The sequence below is a fragment of the Ctenopharyngodon idella genome, chromosome 14, assembly GCF_019924925.1.
Source record: "Ctenopharyngodon idella isolate HZGC_01 chromosome 14, HZGC01, whole genome shotgun sequence".
NCBI classification, from domain to species: domain Eukaryota; kingdom Metazoa; phylum Chordata; class Actinopteri; order Cypriniformes; family Xenocyprididae; genus Ctenopharyngodon; species Ctenopharyngodon idella.
The window spans coordinates 22,413,167-22,431,995 of NC_067233.1; the positions used below are offsets into that span (position 1 = coordinate 22,413,167).

At 36.2% G+C, this 18,829-nt stretch overlaps 1 protein-coding gene across 1 annotated transcript in view; it reads right to left on the reverse strand.

Annotated features, from left to right (window-relative positions):
• Positions 1 to 17,442, reverse strand: part of snx25 (sorting nexin 25) — a 56,270-nt gene extending 38,828 nt beyond the window's left edge. Inside the window, 2 exon segments of the mRNA XM_051859974.1 lie at positions 13,297 to 13,381; positions 16,440 to 17,442. Coding sequence (XP_051715934.1) covers positions 13,297 to 13,381; positions 16,440 to 16,745 — 391 coding nt within the window. The 5' untranslated portion in view covers positions 16,746 to 17,442.
• Between the last annotated feature and the right edge of the window lie 1,387 nt (positions 17,443 to 18,829).

The window sequence follows — 18,829 nt, forward strand, 5'->3', positions numbered from 1 at the left end:
ATTTTTGCTTTGTGGCAGGACGCATTATCCTGCTGAAAGAGGCCACAGACACCAGAGAATACCGTTTCCATGAAAGGGTGTACATGGTCTGCAACAATGCTTAGGTAGGTGGTACGTGTCAAAGTAACATCCACATGGATGGCAGGATCCAATGTTTCCCAGCAGAACATTGCCCAAAGTATCACACTGCCTCCGCCGGCTTGCCTTCTTCCCATAGTGCATCCTGGTTCCATGTGTTCTCCAGGTAAGCGACGCACACGCACCCGGCCATCCACGTGATGTAAAAGTAAATGTGATTAATCAGACCAGGCCACCTTCTTCCATTGCTCTGTGGTCCAGTTCTGATGCTCACGTGTCCACTGTTGGCTCTTTCGGCGGTGGACAGGGGTCAGCATGGGCACCCTGACTGGTCTGCAGCTATGCAGCCCCATACACAACAAACTGCGATGCACTGTGTATTCTGACACCTTTCTATCAGAACCAGCATTAACTTCTTGAGCAATTTGAGCTACAGTAGCTCGTCTGTTGGGATCAGACCACATGGGCCAGCCTTCACTCACCCCGTGCATCAATGAGCCTTGGCCGCTCATGACCCTGTCACCGGTTCTGAATTAAACCCCATGACCCTGTTCTGAATAAATTTGTTATAGCCAGCAAAATATTTACGTTGAGATAACCTGATAATTTTAAGTTAAATGTATAAATTAGTGCACTCAAATATTTCACATTAAGAACAATAAAAAAAGTATGAGTACAAAATAAAAATCTTACTTGTAGTTTCTTAAAAAAAAAAAAAAAATTCTCATTCAACTTTGAGTTCTGACAACTTATTACTTCACTTACAGTGAAGTAAATAACTCATTTGATTTGCAAGAACTCAAAATCAAGTTAATTAACTAAATCTTTTATGTTAATTGCTATCAAAATGTATGAGTTAGCTAACTCAGTATTTCAAGTTAAGAGCAATAAACATGCATGAGTACTACAAACTCAAAACTTGATAGTTCTGCTTACTTAAAATTGGGAACATCATAACTCAAAAAATTTGATGTAACTGATTACCTTAAATTTTTTGAGTTAGCCCAACTTATTTGGGTTTACAGTGCATGTGAGTGACAGGTTGCCCCGCCCTCGTCATCAGAGAAGGGAAGAGATGTTGCTGCAAGAGGGAGGGGCAGATATTCTGATTCAAGATTATGAGGAACATGAATAATGATATGCACGGGTGTATCATTTATAATAAATACTGAAAAATAAGAATTATCAATTTTGATTTTATGATGACATTTAAACTGAAAAAAACACACACACACACACACACACACACACAGACAAACCACTTATCAAACACTTCGAGACGCCATACACACAGTGGCAGATGGCATGAATGTGATGGCACTACCAGAGGATTACCAATGACTGCAGACTACTGCAACAGTCCTCTTATGACGCTCCAATCCTACGCCCACCGTAACTGCACACACCGTCAAAATGAACAGATCAAGAGCTGAATGCGCTTCAGCGACACCCTTTGTGCAGCAGTTACGCAAATCTTGGTTTGCAGGCATTTTTCCTCCTGGCTGAGGCAGCGCTATTTATAGCCACAGTGACCTCATAAAATGTGCTGACTTTCCCCAGCTGAGCAACAGGAAGTGCTGCTTACACTCCTTCAGGCATCTTCCTCTTACCAAGTGACACGGCAGAAAATACGCAAGACTGAGAACGTAAAATAATACAAGTAATAAAAAAAAATATATATATATATATATATATATATATATATATATATATATATATATATATATAAATAATATAAAAATATATAGTATAATAAAATGAAGTAGCTAATAAAATAAAAATAATAATAATATTATAATGTAAAAATATATAGTAAAGTAAAAAATAAAATAAAGTAAAAACTAATAAAATAAAAAAAATAAAAATAAAATAATAAAAATATAATATAAAAATATATAGTAAAATAAAATAAAGTAAAAACTAATAAAATAAAAATAATTAATAATAATAAAAACTTGTGCAAAGATGCTGGGTTGATCGTAAAAATGTACTGTAAGTCAGGTATGGTAAATAGCATAATAACATCCCTTCAACAAGCTACCATTCATGTCCACAGTGCAAATGGTGAAGGACCGACTAAGCAACAAAATGTAATAATTATGGGAAGCTTAAAAGTAATAATTCTCCAAAAAAATGACATTTCTGTCATCATTTACTCACCCTCATGTTGTTGTCAAACCTGTATGACTTTCTGACTTCAGGCCCGTTCACACAAAGAACGATAACTGCATACGCTGCAGTTTTGTCGCCTGTCGCTTTAAATGTTCGCGTTTTTTAAAGCAGGATGGATTCTGATTGGCTGTCAATGTTTTTGTCGCTCATCAGCTGAAAAAGGGAGCATTTCTGTCCGATTTGGAAAAAATATTAGACCATTCACAGCAATCATAAACGTTAGCCTGGTGTGTATGGCTCTGATTGGCAAACTGGTACACTATGTATAGTGGGCGTCCATACGGGTTTTGCACAAAAGATTAACATGACGGCACATGCTAGTCGATGAGTTGAATCAACTCCACAGCAACTACATAAATTTATCCAATAACCATTCAGAAACGTCCAGTTTCATTCTAAAAGTTGTAACTTCATCAGTGTCGACTCCGGTTTAAACAATGTAAGGCTGAACACCGTTACTGACAATCATCATTCTGCATGAGATTCTCCAGCTTTGTTGTTGTTGAGCTGTTAAAGCTCTGCCCTCTTCTGGAAAGGGGGCTGGGAGCAGCAGCTCATTTGCATTTAAAGGGACACACACAAAAACCGTGTGTTTTTGCTCACACCCAAAAAAGGGCAAATTTGACAAGCTATAATAAATGATCTGTGGAGTATTTTGAGCTGAAACTTCACAGACACATTCTGAGGACACTAATATTACATCTTGTGAAAAGGGACATATTAGGTCCCCTTTAAGTGATTCTTGCTTTGGCAAACATCACTAATGAGAATGAAATTATATCTAATTTACTCAATTCATAAATCTGACACCCAGCTGTGCTCAGAATACAGGAGCCTCTTCAGTTCTCTGAGTCAGAATGAAAAATCAGAAACGGCTTCAGTGAGCATCACTCATTCAGTTAAACAAGACCGGTGATGCATGAGCGTCACAGACAACCTGCTACAGACGCGACGCTGTCTTCTCACCGTTACACTCATCAGGAGAGAGCGAATGAGGCCCATACAGATCACCCAGGTGCTCTTTTGACTTGAAGTTACCTAGCAACCACCCGAAAAATTTAGGAAACCAGCTAGCAACGCCCTAGCAACCACCTAGAGCAACCTAGCAACTGCATAGCAACACATTTAAAACCTCTGAGAACTTGAGGGTGGGCTCTTTTGAATTGGACTAGTATTCAATCACATAGCAACCACTCTGAACAGCCTAAAATCCTTAGAAACTGCCTAGCAACGCCCTAGCAACCACCTAGAACCCCTTAGCAACTGCACAGATACACATTTAAAACCTCTGAGAACTCGAGGGTGGGCTCTTTTGAATTGGACTAGTATTCAATCACGTAGCAACCACTCTGAACAGTCTAAAATCCTTCGAAACTGCCTAGCAACGCCCTAACAACCACACAGAACACCCTAGCAAATGCACAGCAACACATTTAAATCCTCTCTTTTGACTTGGACTATCACCTAGCAACCACCCAGAACACCCTATAAACCTTTTAAACCGCCTAGCAACCACCCAGAACACCCTAGCAACTGCATAGCAATACATTTAAAACCTCTCACAACTTGAGGGTGGGCTCTTTTGACTCGGATTACTATTCAATCACCTATCAACCATGCAGAACACCCTAAAATCCATAGAAACCACCTAACAACGCCCTAGAAACCACCTAGAACACCCTAGCAACTGCAGAACAACACATTTAAAACCTCAGAGAACTTGAGTATGGGCTATTTTGACTATTTTGGCTAGAATTCAATCACATAGCAACCACTAAGAACATCCTAAAATCCTCAGAAACTGCCTAGCAACCACCTAGAACACCCAGCATCCCTTTAGGCAGCCCAAAATCATATATCATATAAAAATAAATGCCAGAAACACTTTTTATTATTGTCAATGCTGAAAACTTATATTTTGTGAAACCTGTGATTTATTTTTTCAGGATTCTTTGATGAATAGAGTTTAAAAGAACATTTATTTGAAATAGAATCTTGTGTAGCATTATAAATGTCTTTACTGTCACTTTTGATCACTTTATTGTGTCCTTGCTGAATAAAAGTATTAATTTATTCTTATTGATCCCAAATTTATAGTGAATAATGACATAGTTTGTGGTCTGTTTTTTTTCCACATAAGCTATTGAATGACTTCAGTAGATTTGGAATATGGTGCTGGTCGACGATAAAACAGGCAAAAAGGCACAGACTTACATTTAAGGAAGGACCAGAGCCATATGCAAAATGTAGGGGGGAAAAAAACTAGTTATCATTCTAGTCTTAAAGCCACATATCACAGACCAGGTTTATTATCGTTAACTAAAACTAAAACTATTATATAAAAAAAAAAGGTTCCGTACAATAAAAGTCACAGATCTTTAAGACATGAAAATTTAATTAGTTCAAAATCTTTCTCTGATCATCCAATGAAAACTCCCCACAAATCTCAACAGCTGACCTTTAAACTTCAGTATAGCTCTCTCGCTGTTTTACACTCAATAATAAGGTCTATCATAAGACTCCAATTGTGGTTTCGCTGATCGCGGACTAAGCAACCATGAACTAAATCCCAATAAATAAATAAATAAATAAATAAATAATGAGACAGTTGAGTCATTCAGGAAGCACAGCTTTACTAAAAACATCAGCTGAATACATAAATACGACATGACAGAAACATTGCCTTGAATTATTTAAAGCTGGAATCAATGTGGTCCAGAAAACAACAAACTACTACAGACATAAAGCATCTGTCCAGCCCTTTTTCATCCTCTTTCTCGTTTCTCTTTTGGTCCGTTTATCAGATTCTGACAGCACATATGAGTCAAACTGGATCCCAAACAGCACTCACAGTTTGTTTATGCCGTGTGACGTTAGCGCTGATGGGATTTTGTCATCTGTGCATAAAAACAAAAAAACACCCAGCAGGGAGTCTGCTAACAACCAACGTTTGCACTGCAGACGTATTCATTATCTCATCATCACCAAAACATGCTTGAAAGACTGATTACACATACAGAGAGATGGGTTATGCATGCAATTATATTTCTGCAGTATATATTATGTATAGCATGTAAATATTCTGAATGAATGGAATCTGTATGACATAATACAGTATATTTGGCAAAATAAGCAATAGAGCTACTGTTTCCCACAATGCAATCCACTCAACTTCACCTTCCAATTTTTGTGTCTATAAGATATCAGCTACGGCTTCCTTTTCTTGACTCATTTATTTGATTGGTATGCCAAAAATTAACATATTTTACATGCAATGATGGTCAGGTTATCTTCTCTGCCCATGGCTCACTTGATAGAAAATGACTCATAGGAAGTAGGAACGTCCTCCATTCTCTGGCTCATCAGGCTGATCTACAGGAAGTGTGTATCGTGAAAAACTGATGTACGTCATCTATGACACCTGATCTTGGGTCAGTAATGTGGTTTAGCTGCTAATGGTCCAAGTGCATTGGTAAAGCAGAGTAAGCTGAGGGCGATATCAACTGTGGAACACACATCTACTGTGTGTGAAGGCAAACACGCTTGAAACTGCCTAGCATTCTTTCACTGTTTTTGTTGTTGAATTATGAATAATATATAGAATAATATATATATTTTTTAACTATTGAAAATAGTAAGGGGTGGCACCATTGTATATGCTGTGTCAAAAGGGAGGCCCCACTGTCTTTGACTTTGAAAACCCCTGCTCTAAACCTTAGAAACTGCCTAACAACGCCTTAGCAACTGCCTAGCAACGCCTTAGCAACTGCATAGCAACGCCTTAGCAACTGCATAGCAACGCCTTAGCAACTGCATAGCAACGCTTTAGCAACTGCATAGCAACACATTTAAAAACTCTGAGAACTTAGGGGCGTTTTTTTTTTTTCACTTGGACTAGTATGCAGTCACCTAGCAACCACCCAGAACACCACAGCAACCGCAAAGAAACACATTTAAAATCTCTTAAGAACTTGAGGGTGGGCCTTTTTGAATTGGACTAGTATGCAGTCACCTAGTAACCACCCAGAACACCCTAGAATCATTAGAAACCACCTAGTAACGCCCTAGCAACCACCTAGAACACCCTAGCATCTGTATAGCAACTGTGCAGTCACCTATGGTGCTTTTCCACTGTGTTGAACGACACGGCTCACTTACTTTCGGTTTGCTTTTCAACTGCAGTTTAGTACCGCTTCAAAGTGGGTGGGATTATAGACTGTTCGTTATAGTTGCGCCGCCTTTACTGCCGTGGATCCGCTCCTCGGCTATCAACGAGTCTGCACCTCATCTACTGACCACGATACAGCCATTTCTTTTTTCAAGTTTGTGACGGTCGTTTAAAAAAAAGTTGCGCGAACAAATTATACTGCGTGGCTGTTACCGACTATTTAAATCTAGTGGGTTTGGGGTCTCGTGTTTCAAATTTAATGACGCTAGTAGTGACGATTCTCGCTGACCAATCACTGATCTGCAGTGTTTACACGTCACATTAAGTATCGGTTCGGAACCTCAACCGAGGTGGTACTATTTAAGCGAGCCGTACCGTTCCATACCGAGCCGTCCCATGCAGTAGAAAAACGCCACTAGAAACCACAGAGAACACCCCAGAATTATTAGAAACCGCCTAGCCATGCCTTAGCAACCACCAAGAAAAGCCTAGCAACTGCATAACACATTTAAAACCTCTGAACACCCTAGAATCATTAGAAGCTGCCTAGTAACGCCCTAGCAACCACCTAGAACACCCTAGCAAACCGCATAGCAACACATTTCAAACTTCTGAGAACTTGAGGGTGGGCTCTTTTGACTTGGACTAGTATGCAATCACCTAGAAACCACCCAGAAAAACCCAGGATCATTAGAAACTGCATAGCAACACCTTAGCAACCACCTAGAACAGCCTAGCAACACATTTAAAATCTCTGAAAACTTGACGGTGTGTCCTTTTGACTTGGACTAGTACGCAATCACCTAGAAACCACCCAGAAAACCCCAGAATCATTAGAAACCATCTAGCAACGCCTTAGCAACCACCAAGAACACCCTAGCAACTGCATAGCAACACATTTAAAACCTCTGAGAACTTGAGGGTGGGCTCTTTTGACTTGGACTAGTATGCAATCACCCTATCACTAGCAACATCCAAGCATCACAGAAAAGACTTTGTTTTCAGATAATGTAAAAATCAAATTATTTCACAGTATACGGCGGCAAGATGTGTTTTTAATATCTGCAATAATGCATTTAATGCATTTAAATAATGTACATAATATCTGCAAACTATAAGGACTTGTACTTCAGTTTGTGAGCAGTAGAACACAGTGCGAATGTACTGGAGTGACCCAACAGTCTGTATGAAGGACCCTCTGTGACGGAGCCCGCGCCGGGGTCCGGTTCTCACCAGCGCTGAGCGTCAGCTCTGTGTTGGTAACAGGGTCTCCAGTGTAACGAGCACTAAGGGGATCAAACCGTGTAAGCAAGCTCATTATTATAATCATGGATCTCATTCGCCCACATGATTCATTAGGAGCCTTTCAGAATCACTCACTGAATTCCTCATTCATGTTAGCGTTATTAGCTGCCATGCACCAGCAGCTGTTCCTGGTCATGTGATCAGACAGAGGTGCTCGAAACACAAGTAGAGAGTGTGACATTTATAGGTGCAATCAGGAACAGACTTATATCCTGCTGGAAATATATGCAATTGTGAGTATGGTGCTGTTCGTTGTTCACAGCATTCAAATGATTATGACTGGAACACACAGATGTGACATTAAATATAAGATATAAATAAATTGCTGAGTGGCTAGTAACTTTGAAAAACCACTAGCCACAGTGGCTGGTGAACAAAAAAGTTCATGTCAAGCCCAATCGATTTGACAGCACTAAAATAAAAGTAAATATTAAAAGAAAATATGAATTAGAATAAATATGAAACAATTAACTACTAATATAGCAAATGGCTGTAATATGAAGCATCGCAGCACATTTCACAGCACTTTTGTAATCTAATTTATCAGATGAAGCACGCAGCTTGCTGAACGCAGACAATAAGCTTTGTGAAATATAAGAAGAGATCTACTAAGATGCTTATGAATGCATATAAACAACCTGAAAAAACTGAAATCACCTACAAAACGGCTTTAAAAAAAACAAAATGTCTTAAATCACAGCATAAAAACATAGAAAGGTGTGTGTGAGGGTTATGCAAAAATAGAAAATATTGCTCAGTATATGATCAATAGAATGGAAAACAATGGAAACTTCCCGCCATAACGGAAAAACAAACTTGTGCGTGTATTTGTTTGTGTTTGTGTTTGTGTTGTGTGTGTGTGTGTGTGTGTGTGTGTGTGTGTGTACTGAGGTGAAAGCCATATTTGATGGATGCAGTTAGTGGTTTGTGCTATAATGTCATTCCACCCACACACTCCAACAGAGAGACAGATAATAAGGCAGACAGGAAAATGACGGCATTGTCAGAGCGATTGTTTTCTCAAGCCTATCCCAAAGAAAAACAGCAACACAAGAGACAGAGAGAGAGAGAGAGATTATTACCCACAAAATAATGGCGACTGGCAGCCTTGAGCTTTATTATTTTTATTTTCAGCACACAGTATGTAGACACTTAGGTCACCCTCAAAATCTTATATATGACTTAAGTCTTAAGACTTAATAATAATGATATATTTTATTTATTGAAATAGTATTATATAAATACATAATACTATATTTTATGTATTTCAATATTTTTATTATTATGATATAAATAAATAGTAATATATATATATATATATATATATATATATATATATATAATATACACACACACACACATACATACACATTTATTTTTTATATTTATTTTTATTGAAATATTAAAATACATCATACTCTATTTATGTATTTAAATAAATAATTCTATAATAATGATATATTTTCATTTATTGAACTCTATATTTTGTGTATTTGAATATATTTTTATTATTATATAAATAAATTTAATATATATATAGTAATATATGTAGTATATATACACTATTTTTTTATTCTTTATTTATTGAAAATAAAATACATAATACTATATTTTATGCATTTAAATATTATATATATATATATATATATATATATATTCTATAATTCTATAATAATAATGATATATTTTTATTTATTGAAAATAGTATTATATAAATACATAATACTATATTTTATATAGGGCTGATCGATTATGGCAAAAATCATAATCACGATTATTTTGGTCAATATTGAAATCACGATTATTTAACACGATTATTGGTGGGTGATATGATCAGAGTCTTATTTCATGATGAGTAATTTTAAATGTCAAGGAAATTTCATAATTATCAATACTTCAGCAAAAACTAATGCTAGGTTAAATAATGTGAGTAAAAAGTCCTCAAAACAGCTACAGAAGACAAACAGTCAACAATTAAATAAGAACAAAAAAAACTAATTACAAACGAAGCAGACAAAAAAATACAACAGAACAAAAATACAAATGAAATAAACAGTGCTTTAGGTTTTCAGATAGATGTACTAACAGTGGTATTTAGATAAGTAATACCCAACAGAAATTGAATAAAGTAATCAAATGTAAAATAACTGCTGTATACATTAAATATAGACTAATTCTTATTTAAAACTAAAAAAGTTACTCGTTCAAGAGCAGTGAGTGATTTTATCTTTGTCTTTTCTTGTTAGATTAACAATGACTTTATCATTAATGTTGGCTGCTGTCCCTTTAAGAGCTGCATGGACCCGATATAAACCTACTGTTATGCTGCCTTCATGAGGTCTAGGAATTATGGTAAATACGAGTTTCCTAGGTAAACACTGCACATGAACACCCTTTCATTTCACAACATGAATGTAATGAGCTCGTAATCACAGCTTCAGAAGTGGTGATTATCAAATTTCCGATAGCATGTGAAGGCAGCATTACACACACGCACTTTCTCAGTGTACACTTAAAGGAACACTCCACTTTTTTTGAAAATAGGCTCATTTTCCAACTCCCCTAGAGTTAAACAGTTGAATTTTACCGTTTTCGAATCCATTCAGCCGATCTCCGGGTCTGTCGGTACCACTTTTAGCATAGCTTAGCATAGTTCATTGAATCTGATTAGACCGTTAGCATCTCGCTCGAAAATGACCAAAGAGTTGATATTTTTCCTATTTAAAACTTGACTCTTCTGTAGTTACATCGTGTACTAAGACCGACGGAAAATGAAAAGTTGCGGTTTTCTGGGCTGATATGGCTAGGAACTATACTGTCATTCCGGCGTAATAATCAAGGAACTTTGCTGCTGTACCATGAGTGCAGCAGGCGCAATGATATTACGCAGCGCCTGTGACCCCCTGCTCACACAGGGAGCGTGCCTTGCACCCATGGACAAAGAGTATAGAACCCAAGAGGCGACACTTTAATATAATTCACACTTTTGGACACTTTTGCTTTAACAGACATTAGACAACACTGCAAAATCAAGTGGTTATATTCATATATTTATTGTCCAACATTCCCAATTTTTCTGATGCATGTCCTTAATTTCATTTCATATGTTGGTAATAATTCAGTGTTTATAAGCCTTTTAAAGAATTTTAACTCAAACTGACTGGGTTTCTAGAGAGCAAAGGTTTTGTGAAAAAAGTGGAAGACAAACACAAAGTGTGTAAAATAAACTGTTAAAAGGATTTGATGATCAGTATTGATAGTATTTTATTCTGTGTTGTCATCATTCAGGTTGGATTTCAGCTTTAATTGCAGCTGATATTGCCATAGAAACTAGTGGGCTGCCGACTCGCTTTCACCCCAAAATGGCAGAAATGCAGGGCCGCTGCTGGGCGCCGGTGTTTCAGTGGAACGTTCTATTGAGTGTCGCTTCTTGTTAGTGTATATTCTTTGCCATGGAGACATTTGTGAGAGACGCTGCGTAATATCATTGCGCCTGCTGCACCCATGGTAACCACAGAAGAGTCAAGTTTTAAATAGGAAAAATATCGAAACTCTTTGGTCATTTTTGAGCGAGATGCTAACGGTCTAATCAGATTCAATGAACTATGCTAAGCTATGCTAAAAGTGGTACCGCCAGACCCGGAGATCGGCTGAATGGATTCGAAAACAGTAAAACTCAACTGTTTAACTCTAGGGGAGTTGGAAAATGAACCTATTTTCAAAAAAAAGTGGAGTGTTCCTTTAAGACATAACCGACTGCATTTACGAGGATACTTACCAAAACGGCATTTGTTGGCTATTTGACTGTTTAAGCACGTATCTGAAGCCCTTTGATTATACGCGTTCCGCACTGTCTCGGAGCGCGCGCACAGGTGGCCGCCTAGGGAACAGCGGCTGTTTCGCGGCTTAATGCGCTTTTAATAGCACGGTTTATGTTTAACATCAAGCACGCCGTATTGAAAATACGATTAATTGCACAGCCCTAATTTTATGTATTTAAATATTATTATATATAGTATATTATATATAATATACTAATTTATTTTTTTATATACTTATTTAATTATTTATTTATTTATTGAAATATTATTAAATAAATACATATTACCTAATACATATAAATATATAATTATAAAAATACAAATAAAATAATATATTGATCAAAAATAAAACTGATCAAAAATAAAACAAAAAGTGAGAGAAGATCTTGCAGCATTTAAATATACAGATATAGAGAGTTAATTTGATATTTTAATATCTAATTCTAATGCAATGACATTCAGACATTTTAAGCCCATAATCGGCTCACGTTTCAGACCGCTGTAGGACTCGAACTGAGATCTGAAACTGCGATCGGCTCCTGGACTCTAAAGCTCTGAGATTTTCCAGAGAAATCCAGCCGGTTTGAGTCCGAGCACAGGAACACAGAGGTGGTCTTGTGACTGACAGAGGTCAAAGGTGAAAATACCTCTGACTCTGATGCATGCTGGGCAATATTCAATAACACGGACCATTTACAGGAACAGTTCACCTCAAAATATTTCATTTATCTTTTTTTTTTTTTTCTATAAAACAAAATCTCTTAAACTATGAAAGCAAATAGTATAATATATATAAAAAATAATATGTGCCACAGCTGAATGCATCAAATATGAAACTCAAGAAAAAACACAAATGCAAACTATACTAATTTTGTTCATATTTAATAGCATATGGACTTTTTTAGTGCTTTTTTCCCTATCTTTTTGGTTTACGGTTAATAAAAGAGCAGCTGAGCAAACATTCTTCAAAAGTCTCTGTTTATTTTTCCACAGAAGAAAGAAAAATCAAACAGGTTTCGAATGGCATTAAGGTGAGTAAATGATGACAAAATGTTCATTTTTGTGTGAACTATCAAATGTAAAGAAACATAGATACTTCCTTTAAAAGGCACTTTGTCATTATGGGATGTTAAAATATTCAACCGAATGTAGGTCAGAGAAAACCCGCTCACAATGACTGGAAGATCATCGTCCCAGATACTAAAGCATCTGCACCTTTACAAAATAACCAAAATATATATATAAAATGGTTCCATGCCCTTTAATTTCACACCCATTTCATCTGAGCCAGATTTAAATGAGGAAAGACAGCAGGCAAGGATTCCATCATCAGCAAAGACAAGCGCTTTTGTGTTTTTCAGTCTAGCATCATTGCGACAGACAGGACTGACGGCTCTCATCATCCCTCTCTCTCTCTCTCTGACACGCTTCATTGCCTCTCTGGCCTATTAAACTGATCAACATGAATGGAAGATTTGAACAGGAAATGTGTCCCTCCGGAGAGTGGAGCTACAGATGGCAGATCTTAGGTCTGTGACAAACACCATCAGAATGAACCGACTCAAGAATTTCACAGCAATCACCGATCAAACAAGAACTAGTTATGAGTCACACACTGAAGTTCACAGGGTGATGATTTAATGGGGTAACCATTTCCTGTTTACACACTGATGTCACAGGCTAACGCGCAGTATTTATAAATAAGAATATAAGAGTTTTAGTCCACTAGAGGCTGATTTCAGGACTACTCACCTTCTTTAAGGGCTTTATCCACATTGAGAGAAACGACGACCCTCCTGGTCTGGGCTGAATCCAGCAGGGGAACACAGAACCGGCCCTACGGAGCAGGAAGACAATAAATCACTCATGACAACCAAACACAACACTCATTACCAAAGGAGCCCAATTAAAGGACATATTTACTACCAGTTACAACTGTCCTTCAATTGATCTTATGTGGATTCGGATCCAAATGCAGTACTTAAAACAACAATTACTAGGTTGAGATCAACAAAACAATCGCAACAAAAAGGGGCGTAATCCAGAAGAAACTGATTGATTTGTAAAAGGTAGGGCTTTCTATGTTTGCCAATAAATTGTGTAAAATATCCCTTTGCGTATACTGAATCTTTATAGTCCAATATTTGTCTACTTGTTTTGTTTAGTGTCTGAGTATTTTATGTATTATATATATATATACATTAAAATGTAAAAAAAATTTTTTAAATTACATTAAATGTAATGTACACATTAATTATATATATATATATATATATATATATATATATATATATATATATATATATATATATATATATATATATATATATATAAATGAATATTTAATTAATGATTTATATATATATTAATTATTAAAAAACTCAATTATAGAGGGCAACTTATTTCATTTTAGATTTTGTGTATAGACAAAACTGTAATATATATATATATATATATATATATATATATATATATATATATATACAGGTGCTGGTCATATAATTAGAATATCATCAAAAAGTTCATTTTTTTATTATAAATTATTTTTAAAAATGAAACTTTCATATATTCTAGATTCCCTACATGTAAAGTAAAACATTTCAAAAGTTTTTTTTTTTAATTTTGATGATTAGAGCGTACAGCTCATGAAAGTCCAAAATCCAGTATTTCAAAATATTAGAATATTTCCTAAAATCAATCAAAAAATGGATTTGCAAAACAGATAAGTTAAAGTTCTTTAAAGTATGTTCTTTTGTGCACTCAATACTTGATCGGCAGGACATATTACAGCAAATGACTTGCTCCTAGCACAAATTACTGCATCAGTGAAGTGTGGCATTGAAGTGATCAGCCTGTGGCACTGCTGAGGCACTATTGAGCCTTCAGATCATCTGTATATTGTTGGATCGACTGTTTCTCATCTTTCTCTTGAAAATATCCCATAGATTCAGGTCAGGCATATTGGCTGGCCAATAAAGCACAGTAATATCATGGTCAGCAAACCACTTGGAAGTGGTTTTTGCACTGTGGGCAGGTGCTAAAGTTCTGCTGGAAAAGGAAATCAGCATCTCCATAAAGCTTGTCAGCAGATGGAAGCATAAAGTGCTTCAAAATCTCCTGGAAGATGGCTGCATTGACTTTGCACTTGATAAAACACAATGGACCAACACCAGCAGACGTCACGCCCCCCCCAAATCATTATTGACTTCAGAAACTTCACACTAGACTTCAAGCAGCTTGGATTCTGTGCCTCTCCAGTCTTCCTTCAGACTCTGGGACCATGATTTCAACATGAAATGCAAAATTTACTTTTATCTGAAAAGAGGACTTTGGACCACTGTTCACTGTCCAGTTCTTTTTCTCCTTAGCCCAGGTAAGATGCTTCTGACGTTGTCTCTGGTTCAGAAGTGGCTTGGTAGTCCTTTTCCTGAAGATGTCTGAGTGTGGTGACTCTTGATGCGCTGACTCCGGCTTCATTCTACTCATTGTGAAGCTCTCCCAAGTGTTTGAATCGGCTTTACTTGACAGTATTCTCAAGCTTGCGGTCATCCCTGTTGCTTGTGCACCTTTGCCTACCCAATTTCTTCCTTCCAGTCAACTTTGCATTTAATATGCTTTGATATTTCACTCTGTAAACAGCCACCCCATTCAGTAAAGACCTTCTGTGACTTACTCTCTTTGTGGAGGGTGTCAATGATTGTCTCCTGGACCATTGCCAAGTCAGCAGTCTTCCCCATTAGTGTGGTTTCAAAAAACAAAAGATACCCGGATTTTATACTGTAGGGATGGTCATTTAATGAAACTCAAATGTAAATATTCTAATATTTTGAGATACTGGATTTTGGACTTTCATTAGCTGTACGCTCTAATCAACAAATTTACAAAAAAAAACTTTTGAAATGTTTTACTTTACATGTAGGGAATCTAGAATATATGAAAGTTTCATTTTTTAAAATAATTTACAATAAAAAAATGAACTTTTTCACGATATTCTAATTATATGACCAGCACCTGTATATATATATTAATGAATATTTAATTAATGATTTATATATATATATATATATATATATATATATATATATATTTTTTTTTTTAAACTCAATTATAGAGGGCAACTTATTTCATTTTAGATTTTGTGTGTGTGTGTGTATATCAATTAATTGCATCTAACATAAAATTAATATTAATGCTATATATACACACATACATACAGTACCACTTAAAAGTTTGGACAAATTACTATTTTTAATGTTTCTGAAAGAAGTCTCTTATGCTCGTCAAGCCTGCATTTATTGTTTTGAAAAATACAGAAAAAAAACAGTAATATTTTTTTCTATTAATATCTAGTAATAATTGTTTTCTATTTTAATATACTTTAAAATATAATTTATTTCTGTGATGCAAAGCTGAATTTTCATCAGCCATTAATCTAGTCTTCATAAGAGACTTTCAAAAACATTAAAAACAGTAATGTGTGTGCTGTCAAACTGATTAATTGTGATTAATCGCATCTAACATAAGTGTGCAAATAAAAACAATATGACAAACACACATATTATACATGTGTGTGTGTGTGTGTGTGTGTCATATATTATATTTACAAACTTTTGTTAGAATTAAGTACAATTTCTTAATTTAAGTACTAATATATAATATATATATGCACATTTTCACTACAAATTTTCATTACTGTCTATCTATCATCCATCTATTCATCTGCTGCAGTCTCTATCTGCAATATCTTAATCTGATCTAAATGTCAGTCTATCTATCTCTCTATCCGTACATGCCATCAGACACAGTCACATTCTCTGAAACAATCACAGTGAGAGTGTGGATTGTTGTTTGGCTGTATTTGTGTAGATGATGTGATGTGATATCACCACCCTTACCATTAACTTATTGAATAGATCCGCGAGCTTGGATGACTGTCTCTTAGTGGTGTCGAAGCTGCTGATCTTCAAGGGGCTTTTCCTCACCAGCAGCCCGAAACTCCCCAGCAGGAAACAGAACAAGGCGAAGGACACATAAATAAAGAGTTTGAGGAAAAACGAGGTGAGAGTGAGTCCTCCGGAGCCGAGCTGGAAGAGCAGCACCGCCGCCGCGATGCCGACGACCAGAGACGGGTAGACGGCGCTGGGCATGAGGACATCCGACCTGCTGCTGCTGCTGCTGCTGCTTCGGCCATCAGGATGCATGATGCTGCTGCTGCTGTTGCTGGAAATGACATGTCCTCACGTGTGCACAACAATAGACAGACTGCATGCTCGAGTTCACAGCACAGATTTCACTCATCACAATGTGTGCATTAAATTCACACTAGATGATCCAGGCGTCCAGAGCCTCTTAACACAAGAAATGCACATGCAACTGTTGCATCTGAGCAGCTAAATGACAGCAGCTGAAATGATGATCAGCCAAGATCACCTAACGGGCTCTAGAACAGCTTAAATGGCTGCTAATTCAAATCCTCCACAAATGCATAAGGCACATCAAGTGCACACAAAGGCCGTTGAGTTAGAGCAAGCAAACCTGATGTCCACAAAGGCTCATCCAAATATATCAAAACATCTCGAGACGCGTTTAGGTCCGATGACGCGAACACAAACACAACGGAGAGGCATCGCGCGATGACTTTAACTTTAAAGCCTCGAACGTGAAATAAAGATGTGTTCACTCCGATATATTTTCATTATCCACCGCATTTGATCCAAAATATGACAAAAAAAATTAAACTTATTCTCAATCCATCGCGTTGACAAGCAATCTCAGCTCTACTCAGATCCTCAGCTGCCTCTCGAGTGGCGAATTTGCGAGTTCTACTATGGAAGAGGGTTTGTGTATGAATATTAATTACGCAGCATGACGTTTGCTGAATAGCCCAGATTGATTGGCTGTTTGGTGCGTGGGCGGTAGTCAGTTGGCGAATGAGCGAATATAAGAACTGCCTTATGAATAATAATTAGTCACTTGACTAGAAGCTAGCTGAAGGTTACCAAGCAACGTCAGCGCTATCTGATTAATATTCATAAGACAACGGCTTTGCCGTAGTAGGATAGGAATAGAACATCGACTAAGGGGCCTCGAGTAGGCCATAAATCACACATAATGAAGCCAAACAACATTGAAATGTCTTAAACGGAAATCTTTTTAAAAATCCATGACCCAGACTGGTTATAACATACTTTGGGTGTCTGGTTGCTTTTTTTGTTTTGTTTTTTTGTTGTTTTGTTCCTGGACATGCATAAATCATTAATGATTTATTTGAAATGGCAGATTTAATAAATACTTTATAAATGCGTGCACATCAGTAAATGGCATATCATTGGTTATTACTTTAGTGAAAATATTTTATTATTATTATTTAAAATAATAATAATAATAATAATAATAGCAACGATACATAATATAAAAATTACGAATAATGTAATAAAATATTTAAAATAATCATTTTAATAAACGAAAAATTATTAAGTACTTCGAATACTATGGTATCATTCTGAAAAGAAAAACTGTGGTACTTTTTACAAGTGTTATGTTTACCGAAAAAAAAAAATGCTTACGTGTACTAATTGTAGTAATAAAGTCAATTATGCATAATTATATCATGCAACTAACCCTAAACAAATCCCTAAACCTATAGTAAGTACGCTGCTAATTAATATTACTTAACCAGTTTGATTTTAAAGATTTTTGCAAATAAATGGTCTTTTGCGCCACCTACCGTCCATCTTGAACATTATTCTTCACCTGGTCAAGTCTAATGTACACGAATAAGATAATAAAGTTCAGTTTCAGTAATTTCTGTCTAGTACCATATGGCTCTAAAAATCGTTTTAAATATAAAAGAATATCAGAGTCAACACAACAACTATCACGATAGCAGCACAGATAAAATGTCGTTTGAATCACTTTCAGCACGATGTTTTTCCACCTAATGAATGATTAAAACATTGACAGCCAATCAGAATCCATTTTGCTTTAAAGAGCGCGAACATTTAAAGCGGCAGACGACAAAACCGCAGCGCGCGCTTATAATAAACAGCGCGATATCGTCTGGTGTGGGTGCTAATATAGTTGTCGTTATAGTTATTGTTAAATGAGCTAGTTTATTCAATGTCAAGCCTTCAAAAATATATTTTTTTTTCATTATCTAAAATGACCTGTGGTAAAATAAAACTTAAAGAGAAACTCATCATCTTTAAAAGTATTTTATAAATAAATACATAAAGCTGAAAAATAAAAAAGTGGAAATAAAGTTAAAAGTAAAGGTGAAATATAA